The 11,784-nt window shown below is 34.3% G+C and overlaps 1 protein-coding gene across 4 annotated transcripts in view; it reads right to left on the bottom strand.

Annotated features, from left to right (window-relative positions):
- Window positions 1-215: 215 nt before the first annotated feature.
- Window positions 216-11,784, bottom strand: part of LOC110114832 — a 16,920-nt gene continuing 5,351 nt past the window's right edge. For 3 of the 4 annotated variants that reach the window (XM_028694429.1, XM_028694428.1, XM_028694427.1), the window contains 3 exons: window positions 2,491-3,362; window positions 1,655-2,163; window positions 216-597 (listed from right to left, as the gene is read on the bottom strand). In XM_028694429.1, the coding sequence (XP_028550262.1) occupies window positions 492-597; window positions 1,655-2,163; window positions 2,491-3,362 (1,487 nt within the window). In that variant the 3' untranslated portion in view covers window positions 216-491. Of the gene's footprint in view, window positions 598-1,654; window positions 2,164-2,490; window positions 3,363-6,709; window positions 6,839-11,784 lie in introns of all 4 variants that reach the window. The other variant, XM_028694430.1, reaches the window with a different exon arrangement.

Genomic DNA, 11,784 nt, shown 5'->3' on the forward strand with positions numbered 1-11,784 from the left:
CAACAACATCAAGCCTTTATCCCACTACGTGGGGTCGGCCATGTCATTATTGTTCGACAAGTTTTACGCTGGCTATCGACTACCTAACGCAACCCTCCACTTTTCTCATCCAGGACTTGGGACCTGGCAACGGCAGTGTTAAAAAACAATAAAAAGCCGTCCCAAACGAAGCCAAAGTCATAGTTAGAAAAACACTAGTAACTTAAAAATAATAATAATAACAGAATCGAAACAATCAAAGCAAAGACAAGTAGTTGCAGCCATTATGCCTTTTTTCCCCTCTCAAACCAATAAGAATACAAACAGGGAAACCCAAATGAACTATTGTACACATATTATACTATATTCCAATGGCACAGCTAATCACTCATCCTGCTGCTGTAAATAAATGCTAAGATGTGACTAAAAAAAAGGACAAAAAATCTTCCAAATCACTTAATACTAATGAGGCTTTAACCAACTCACCTAAGTATTGCAGCCCGAATCTGCATTCAGAATTTACAACAGGTAAATGCCGACTTCCATCGGTGCTTTCTCAAACGTCTACGGTCAGCTTTTGCCATTCTTATGGGGCTGCTGCTCCATTCAGGTTGGAGTCTGAAGTCCACAAAAGACGCAGAATATCAACTTGGAATGAAATAAGAACGGGAAATAGTGATACAATAGATATTAGCTCTGAAATGTCTCATCAATCCATAATGGAGGTAGTGAAACAAATGTATATGTAATCAACAATAACAACATCAAGCCGTTATCCCACTACGTGGGGTCGGCTACATGAATCTTTTTTCTCCATTGAGTCCTATTAAAAGTCAAATTCTCGTTTAAATCTATTAAAGAAAGGCCATTCCTAATATTTTCTAACCAAGTCTTTTTAGGTCTGCCTATACCTTTCTTAACATAAGTCAAATCTAATACCTCTACTCTCCTAACCGGGTTATCGGAAGGCCGCTGCTTCTTAACATATACAAAAAAATGTATATGTAATCAACAGATGTTATTTACAAATCAGAGTACTGCTCATGTGATTTTCAAGCTTAAACTGCCTATTTACAATAATGAAACTGAATTTGTGAATAAGGCTTTGTTTGGGACGACTTTCTTACTGCTTCTTGAATTAGCTAAAAAAATTTTAATTTTTGTACTAGAAAGCTATTTCAAGAAGCAGTAAAAAAGCCGTCCCAAACGAAGCATAAATTTGCTTTGAATAAGCACCAAAAGAAAAAAAATGGTTATAAACCTGACCGTGTGGCTAAGCATTTCTACTACCATAAAATCTAAGGAATTTAAGAAGGGGACTAAAAGAAACACAAGTATATGCAGGAGACTCAATAATCATGACTAATGATTCATCGTGCAAACGACATATTTCCATTTCTTAGTTCAAACGAGCTCCAATATTGAAGAAGTAAAATATATGATTGCTCCATACCAAGTAATCGAGAAAAAGTTAATTAAATCTGACCAGCTAGATCTGTTTTCTTCTAGTTTATGCATATAGAATACTGTACCTAAAACTATTCTGAATCAACCAAGGGCTTCAAATTTATGCGCTACATAATGTACTCAGAGACAACAGAGCAGGACTAATATTGCCCCATTCAGTTTCAATGTAAGCGTAAAGTTCATGAGAAACAAGCAAAAATTTACTTACAGAGGAAATGCAAAGGAGTGCCCACTGGTTGTGCTACTCTCAGACCGAAGGGATATGTTGGCAGAACACGGTATATGACTGGAAGTAGTTATCGAGCCAGAAAAATTGGCAGGTCCAAGCAGATTCGATTCTCCATGAGCAAGATGAGAAAATGAACTTCGAGCTGAGGTTGTACCATCACTTACAGCTTCTTCAGATTCGAGGCCATTTTGAAACTGCACGGTCTGTTGGTTGTTTATAACTTGGTTCTCATTGCCAACTATGGATGTGCCTCCAGCCTCCAAATCAGAAGTGAAAGCCACGCCATCAAATTTGGGATTATCAGAAGCCCCATTGGTATTATCGATTCTATTTGATTCGTGGTCATCAGAAGTGGCAACAAATTCTGATGTTTTCTCTTCCTCAAGTAGATCCTTGTGGCTAGAAACTGTTCCCGCAATCTGGTTGCTTTCTTTAGCTTTCTCAGGAGAGGAGGCAGCCATTGTTGTCAAATTCTCTTCTTCCACGACCTATAATCACAAATATAAAGACAGGCACTCAATGGCATTTTACTCAGCAAAGCATGTACACTTGAACTGCAGGTAGAAACATTTGCACAGCAAATGCAAGCACACACGAACTATATGTACGGTTCGATTGGTTCCATAAACAAAGATGGATTTATTAGACAAAGAAACATAAATCGATGAGCGTTTCCTGTATATCCTGACAAAACAATCTACTTTTTGCGGTGTTATTTTATATCATAGTGTTTTTTTCTGCATTAGTGCTCAGAGAGAGTCTAAAAAAGCATTTTAATTGCTCCAATAAATTGAGTATCTTAATTTCCTGCTAACCTGATCATGTTTTTGCCTCAGAGCTTGATTATCAAAAGTGCTATCATTATGACTCGATGAATCCGCTCGATGAAAATCGGTGTTAAATTCTTCTAAAAAGTGTGATCTCTGGTCAATGATCTCCTCAGCAGGCAGCGTAAATGCAGTTATTTCTGTTGTATCCAAGGGTCTCCTCTCACTAATTGAATTGCTAGAATAACGCTGTTCAGCAAGATGTTCAGTAAATAAAAAAGATCTCAAATCATTCTTAGAAGTTTTGTCTATTCTCTCATTCAAATCTGTGTCTCCAACATCTCTTTCCAAAATTTTCTCCAAGGAATCAAGCCCTTCATGAGTTGGTAAGCTTTTTAAATCTTCAGAGTTCTCATTTTCTCTTGTTTCCTCCATAAGCGCACTATTGCCATTCACTCTAGGAAAGTTCGAGGCTTTATCATACTCAACCAAGATTTTTTCAAACATCTGCACGCCTTCGTCAATGCAAATGTCCTTGACAGTAGGAGCAGCTTTGGTAGATACCGACAAATGTGGTAGTTCAACATCAGTAACAGTTTTGTCCATATAAAACAGATCTTCTTGGGAAATTAAGCTGATCTCAGAAGTGGCACGAGGACATGGAGCAGCTCTGCAGACGCTCTCATTCATGCAATTATTAATAGGGTCTGATTTGCCAGACAAATAATATGCATTTGAGTCATTACAAGATTGAGATAAATCTATAGATTGGCAAACTTTCCCCTCTATTTCATCTAATATAACATCTTTCTCTATTTTTCCACCCCTGTTATCTAATTTTAGGATATCAGATGAGAACTGCTTGTTACAATCAGAAGTTACTTTCGAGGCATGCTCACTGTAGTCATACAGTTCTGCATCTGTAATGAAGAAGATAGCAATAGAGTGTTTTATCAGCTTAAGAATATAATTGACTTAAACGTAAAACAAATTTCCATCTTGATTCCATCAAATGAAATAGGTAGATTATTATTAAAGAAAAAATTAATGGAAAGCAACAAGTGGAATAACACTATCTTATACTCGATTAAGATTTTAGTTTCACTTCAAGTAAAAGCACGAAACATGCTGATGGAATATGATATATGAAGTTAGATAAAAGACTTAGAGATAAGTGTGCAGAAGAATACTAAAGAAAAGCATTAAATCAATAAATTTCCATACGTACTTAGCTGAGCATATAAAATTGATGTCATTGAAGAATATTTTTCACGAATTTTTTTTAGGAGATCACGCTATGTAAATTATAAATTTCTGTAATGACCAGTCACACCAATTATTCAGAAGATGGCAGATGGTGCAGACTTGCAAATTGAATCATTGAAAAGTTCTAGATTATTAGATTGATTTGCAGGGGAAACTTGTAGGGTATTTTATAAGTATTATTTCAAATGCAGATAGAAAGATTGTTAAATCCTAAACTATTTAGCAATGAAAAAGCAATACACATGGCAACACAAGTGACTTTAGAGTCATTTTTGTGATTTAGGATGCTAATCAATGGAAAGAACCAACACACATGGTAAGACACGGAAAGAACCAATAAACAGTCACGTCGCCACATCCGCAATCGCAAAATTGAACTAATATCTAATTTTGAACAAAAATGTGATGTACGGTGCTTTAGAGTTTAGGGTACACTAATGCAAATCTAAAATGAGATGCACAAAGAAATACATTAAAGATCACAGTTCACAATTTCCAAGGTTCTAATTTTGGCAAAAAGGTCAACCACTTTTGATGAAAAAATAGAATAACGCCTATTGTAAAAAAAAAAAGTTGCATTGCCAATTACTGCAGCACATGAAGTCTCCCGATTATTCTCCTAAGGCCGCAGCAGCTGATGGCCATAGGAGGCATAGGCGGTTAAGGGATCAGCGGTGGAATCCAAAGAAAGAATTAAATTAAGTTTAAATGCATACAACTACATATATAACTAAAATCCTCCAAATTCCCTAGCCAAATCTACAGATACGAGAGCTTCGAGGGCTGACATGGGATGCCTGGAGAGGTGGCTGCAACTGTTGAAATCAGAGAAAAGGAAAAGGAAAAAAAGACGGAAAGAAAATGAAAGAAAGAAAGGAAGAAAGAAAGAAAAGATAATAAGTTTTTTCTCTTTTCAGTACTAGTTTTGTTTACCACCTTGCACTGACTTTTGTTTACTTGTTTGAAGGTCTTCGTGGCTAGCAGTTACAGGAGATTGAGTTTGCAACTGCAGGGTTTATCAAGAACTGGAGTTAGCCAAGAGCTGGAGCTTGCTAGAAGCTGGAGATGGGTTTAGGTTTGCTTAGAATTTGGAGTTTTCTTTGTTTTGTTTGGGTTGGTGCTTAGTTGGTGTGTATTGTACTTATGTTTGTACAGTGCAAACACTAATTTTGTTCTTTTCTTATTACATTTTGAATTAATTGCATTAATTAATTATTTTATTAATTAAATGGAATTTAAATTTTAATTATAATTAAAAATTAACTACTCATCTCGTCAATTTAAATATTAAATATAATTTAATATTAATTAAATATTTTAATTTAATTATTAATTAAATTTAAAATTGGTTGCTCAATTAAATTTAATTAAATTAAAGGTTTAAATTTATTAATTGGTTTATTAATTGAATATTAATTAAAAGATTTAGTTTAAAATTAATTAGTTTAATTAATTAGAATTTTGATTTTATTTAAATTAATTTGATAAATTAAATTAAATTTTGAATTAATGTTCAATTAGATTTTAAATTTTATTTTAATGTGAATTAGTCAATTAAGTTAATTAATTTAAAATTTTACATTTAAATTAAAAGTATTAACTTTATTTTAATTGATTATTAAATTAATTTTTAAGCTGAATTTAAATTGATTAATCAATTATTTAAGTTAATTAATATCTCAAATTTAATTTAATTAATTATTCATTTAGATTTTAAGTAATTATTTAAAGTTAATTAAATGATAAAGCTCTCAAAGATCAAGCAGGAGGCGGTGCAGAATGGAGGCTGGGTTCGGTTTGTGCGAGGCAAAAGGCTTAAGAGACATCCAAATTGGTTCACTGTCTATTCTAAAGAATATTCTTCATGCTCTTAAGCTTTTTACTAACCTATTGTCTATTCAAAATCTAAAACATTATATAAACTAAGTAATTTTTTTTTTCAACTTAATGTGTATTTAAAGATAAAATATTAGAAATATATATATATATATATATATATATTAAATGAGAATATGACTCTTCACAAAACACAATGGAGAAAAAAGATTCATACAGCCAACCCCACCCATGTAGTGAGATAAATGCTTGATGTTGTTGTTGTAATGAGTATTTAAAGATAAAAAGATGGGATGGAAGAAGATTGGACTTGCCAAGGAAAAAAGATGGACTCCACTTTCTTAAATCATCAAGTAGTCTAAAGAATGACAAAAATGACAATCTTTTATTTCAACAAATCAAGACACAATCTTGCCCTTCACGTGAAATCTTAACAATTGTATTTCCTTCTCTTTAAAGAAGCTTAGATAAAACATTCCATCATGACAGATGCGCAAGTGTTTTCTATAGCTATGATAAAATAAACTATTCCTTTTTATTTACATTTTTATTTGATACATAGTGACATCTAAAGCCCTTTACTATTCCTAATAGAATAGGGTCTAGATGGTTAATTTCTTTCATAGAAGATGATTGCATTAAATTTTCCTATTTAGGTCCCAATTAAACATGAGTATTGCCCTTTCTACTTAATGTGATTCAAAATAAATTTAGGGTGAAAATTAAAAAAATCTACTTTGATAATGCTAAGGATTACTTTAACTACCTTGTCCCCATATTTATAAAAGAAAAGCATAATTATTGAGTCTTCGTGCATTTATACTAAAGATAATAGGTTACATAAAGCAAATATGGTTAATTATCAGCCACAACTAGAGCTTTGTTATTTCAACAAAATATTCCAAAATCATATTAGAGAGTGGTCGTCCTTCCAGCTAACATATCATAAATAGGCTACTTTCTCAGTTTTGTTTTCAGGTCACCAATGGAAGTACTCTTTTAGTTTTATCCCAATTTGAACACCACAAACAACAAATCTTTGGTTGTATTGCCTTTGTGTATTTTCATTGTACGAATAAAGGAAAATTAGACATAGAGCAATCAAGCGTATGTTTGTGGGATATTCATTATCTGAAAAGGAGCACAAGTGTTGTCATCCACTTACCAAAAAACTCTTTGTTTATGCTAATGCTACATTTGAGAGTTCTTATATGGAATATAAGGATAGAGATATCTTTCAAGTGGATCTTCCTTCTTCATTCATCAACTACTATTATAATTGCCTCCAAGCCGCCTGTAAAAACTAGCCCATAACTAAATAGATTCCTTCCACTCATAATTAAGAAATCTCAAATCATGACCTGAAAACTTGCTTATACACGAATTGACTTAAATCATAAATTGTGAGGAGTAAAAGAAAACCCTGCTATGGGCAGAGAAATTACCGAAGATTAGCAGGAAAACCAATTTATGTTGCACATACAAGATCGAATATAGCTTATAAGGCTAGTGTGGTAATTCATTTCATGGATGATCCAAAGGAGGTTCACATAAAAGATGTCTATTGGATTCTTCACTATTTAAAGGCTACTTTTGAAAGGGAAATTTATTTAGAAGAAACAAAATAGGAACTTGATGCTTATACAAATATAAACTATGCATGTTCACCATTAATAAGAGATCCAACTCTGAATATAACACATTTCTAAGAGGTAATATATCATATGTATAAGCAAAAAAATAAAATGTAGCAAGGTCTAATGCAAAAACATAATTTAGAACAATGGCATAAGCTACATGTGACTTACTAGGGTTAAAAATTCTCCTTAAAGATTTAAAGATCGAGTAGGAAGAATCTCCAAAACTCTTTTATGATAATAAGTCAACATTCAACAATTAATATTGGTAAAAAAAATTTATGCAACATAATAGAATGAAGCATGTTGAGATAGTCCTTCAAAAAAAAAAATAAAAAAAAAAATTAGATAATGGTTTATTTTGTGCACCCTGTGTCTACAAAAGGGATCAACATATGACTTCACAAAGGGAATCAACAATGTATCGTTTTAGGAGATTATTGATAAATTGAGAAAGGAAGATCTCTATTCATCAAGCTGAGAGGAGTGTTGGAATGCATGATAGTTGTCCAATATTAGACTCAAAATCTATGGATGAACTAAATACTACAAGTGTTGGAATTAAAACAATCAAGCAATGTCTATTTCGGGAGTGGCTCCTTGTGGCATTAACTCATTAATTCCTAATCCCTAAAATTATTATTGCCTCATTCAAAGGGATTTTATTAATGATTATATGTTTCCTTTACATAAATGCTTCATTTATTTCTCGATGTACAACCTGTATAAGACCACATAATTGCGCTCATAACCAATAGGTTAAGGAAGGGAAAGGGCGGGGGAGGATGGAGACTTTGAGCAAATTTAATTACAAATTCACACACATGCACATGCAACACCTCGGCCCCGAAGCCTCTGGCTTGAAGCCTAAGCTCATAACCAATAGTTAAGGTGGGCCACAAAATTCTCTTAGATTTTCTCACAAATAATTCTCTTGGATTTTCTAGCATTTATAAACAAATAAAAAAACGTCTTAGTATCAGAAAAGCACTGTTATGCTATAACCTCATAGACATTTAATATAAGAGTGTTATTATTGGATTAGCACAAAGCTTTGAAACCTCATTTAATGCATGGTCATTGGATATACCACTTAAAAAAAATAAGAAACCATCTCGATAAATAAGGGGATTTGTGGCTTTTTTTTTAATATTTATTTTTTATTGGATAAAGCATGCTTGGTGATTGTTTTGTTTCTTTTTTTAAAATTTAATAAATTATTCTTAAAATACTTAAAATAAGTTTTAGAATTTCAATTTCTTCAAAAATATTTTTTCCCTCGATGTTTGATCTCCTCATACAAAATGTTGGTCATATTGAAACACATGAGGCCACCACAGAAGTCCTCTATGAAATCGATGTCGTCAAATGCATCGAGGAGAATACTAAAATTATCATGCAACTCAAATGTGTTGTAATAATGTAATATCTCAATGAATTGCCTAATTACATCCAATCGAAGTTTGATTCCAGCGTTTGAGGTGAAATCAATGACAATCGATCGTGGAACAAGAATCATCGTTGTGGAGCCATGGATAGCAGAGGATTTCAAGGACTATGACGCAATTCTTTTGAACGCCAACTAAAAGTAGGGATCATTCAGAGTGATAGTCCCACTAGAAAATAATGGAGGGGTATGGTACTCAGATACGCCTTGGAAGTAAAAATAATAAACAAAAGAGAAGAAAAGCATAAGAACAAAAAGATAATGACATAGTTTCTTATTTCTCCTTCAATAATAAAGCAATATACAATTGATCTACTATTCGAGAGGTAGATCAGCTCTCCTACAAATCCTAGATGTCGGTGGGAACACACAAAAAAATACTAGAAAAATAAACTCAATAATATCATATCCTAAACCATAGATAAACTCCCCCTTAAATAACCCTAGAACACAAACCTTTCTAAATAAACAGAACCTTCCTAATCAACATAAAAATAATTTAGAAAATATTTCTAAACAAATAAAACTTTCCTAATCAAAACTCCCTCATTAAATCCTTCCTAACACACAATAAACATATTTGGAACCTTCCTAATTAAAACATTCCTGATAAAAACCTTCCCGAAACACCTCACCCTTGATTACTTTTCTTTGCATAACAGCTCTCCTAGACCCCACAAAGCTGGTCGAATTTCCCTCTGGCTCCCCTCTTATTTTCGCTCAGCCATTGGCTAGTTCGGCTCCTGCTAGACTGGCCGGCTGGGTTGGTCCAGGCCTTTTCTTGCTACTACTGCCCCTCCTGCTACTGTTGCTCCCTGTTGCTGCCAATACTGCTCATGTCGCTACTACCTAGGCTAGACCAGCAAGGAGATGTGTCACTGGCTTTAAATCATCAAAAGTTCCAGGATAATTGATGCCATGGAATATAGATTCCCTTGCAATGTATGATTTGACAAGTGAAATAAATTTGTTTATTTATTTCCTGCCATTAATGACCTTAGGGTTATAGTGGTGATAACCACTTGTAGAGAGAAACTTCTCAAAAACATCTGTATTTGAGGTAATTTGTCCATTGTAAACTTGCTCCTAAATCCTAGGAAGCTTCTCATTCATAGCACTTAGAGAGGAATCTTCATTGGGCTCATGTACAAGACCATTTGGCAAAAGATAGCCCTGCAGCCTAAATAGCCCAAGCTTGTAAACAAAATGGGTGGTCCCTTGAGCCTCTTCCTTATATTTAGCTTCTCTTTCAACTTTTAGAAGCATATCTTAGGAAGAAGATCTGGCTTTAGCTAGCACCATTTTAACAAATGCTTCCTCAACCTGATGAACCAAAAAAGACTCCTCATCAATAACATATGTCGCATCTTTTATCTTTCATATCATAGACCCTATGATCAGCACCGCCCCAATAACTTCTTCCTCCTCCCGTGTAGCAGTTGTCGTGATCCCTCCATATCTCTCCCGTATATCGAGGGTGGGAATCGCGTCTTTCTTTCATCTGTCTAACATGACCCAATCCCCATGATTCGGCCTGTCCCCTCCTTCGTCACTCATCCACTCCTCTTGCACAAACAACCTCCCAAAGTGGTCGGTCACCTTAACCCCGTCACCATAAAACTCCCTTCCTGCTGTCCCCCCATAAAAACCCCTATTCTGTCCCTTATCGAAGTCCTAGGAGGTGGCTTTTGATGAAAGGAGGTCTCTTCGTCGAACTCTTTCCGTCCAATCTCTTTTCCTTTAGATTTGACAAAGGGAATCCCAATCAAATCTTGTAAGTGTTGGCAATTAAAACCGTCAGCGGGGTTTTGGATTGCATCTCCATGAGCTTTCTCATCATCTCCTTCATAATTTTCCTTCCCTCAAGTTCAGTCCAAGGAATCGTCAGTGAAGCCTTCGACTGCATCAATCATCTTCTTCATCATATCCTCCAATTTCTCAAAACGGTTCTCAATGGATGATAACATTCCTTCCACACCCAAATATTTTTCCTCCATGCCAGCCCTGAGTTGTTCCATTTCGTATTCAAACGCATCCATCTTCTTTGTGTCATTCATGGATCTAGGTTTCAAACCGCGGAAAAAAAGAAAACAATGACTTTGGTCTTCAAACAGAGAAAATCAACATGACGGGAAAAAAAATGTAGCATAACTCAATAATGAGGACTTAAATTTCAGCCCAACATGCCGCTCTGATACTATTTGATAAGCCTTGGAAGTAAAAATAAAAAACAAAAGAGAAGAAAAACATAGGAACACAAAGATAATGGAAATTTTTTTTATTTCTCCTTAAATTATAAAGTAAGATATAATTGATATACTATTTGAGAGATAGATCAGCTCTCCCATAAACCCTAGACGTCGCTAGTATCACATCCCATTTTGACCTCCTATAGTCAATCTAGAATGTAACAGAGAAGGAGAATCTGAATAAACCTATTTCTTACTAATTACCATCCTGAAATCCTTCTATCATGACCAAGTGAGTACGAAATTGTTTATCCAAACTCTTCCAAAACTTCAAGTTTTACAAAACTTAAGCCTAGAATTAATATTTCATAATTGAAAACATATTTAAACACATATAGTAAATACCTCAAGTAAAATAAAGAGCTTGACTAAACTTTTAAATAACATTTACATACCCAAAAATGTCTAAACAACTTCTACTTTGATCTCTGTCCCAAAATGCATGTACACAAAAAGGCCAGTCAACCGTCTCGCCTAATGCCCCACTTACTCATTTCCTTTAGCTGCAGTACAATAATTATTGTAGTACAACCACTGCTAATGAGCTAGAGCTAGGGGTGTAAGTGAGCCGAGCCGGCTCGCAAGTTGGCTAGAGCTCGACTCGTTTATGACCTCGCAAGTCGAGCTTATCGAGCCTTGAGTTCAAGCTTGACAAAACTCGGCTCGCGAGCCAGCTTGAAATTATTAAATTTAAATATTTAAAAATAATAATAATAAGCCCATACGGCTAGCTTAAATTTTCGCCTGTTGAAATTTTAAAATCCCACCTAAAATCTTTTTTTTTTTGGAAAACCACCTGAAATCTCAAACGCATCTCTCTCTCTTCTCTGATTTGGCCCCTCTCTTATCTGAAATAAATGCTAACAACTAACACTCATTCTCCCTTCTGGCAAACCTAAAAAACGGC

Source organism: Dendrobium catenatum, unplaced genomic scaffold, assembly GCF_001605985.2.
Source record: "Dendrobium catenatum unplaced genomic scaffold, ASM160598v2 fragScaff_scaffold_484, whole genome shotgun sequence".
Lineage (NCBI taxonomy): Eukaryota > Viridiplantae > Streptophyta > Magnoliopsida > Asparagales > Orchidaceae > Dendrobium > Dendrobium catenatum.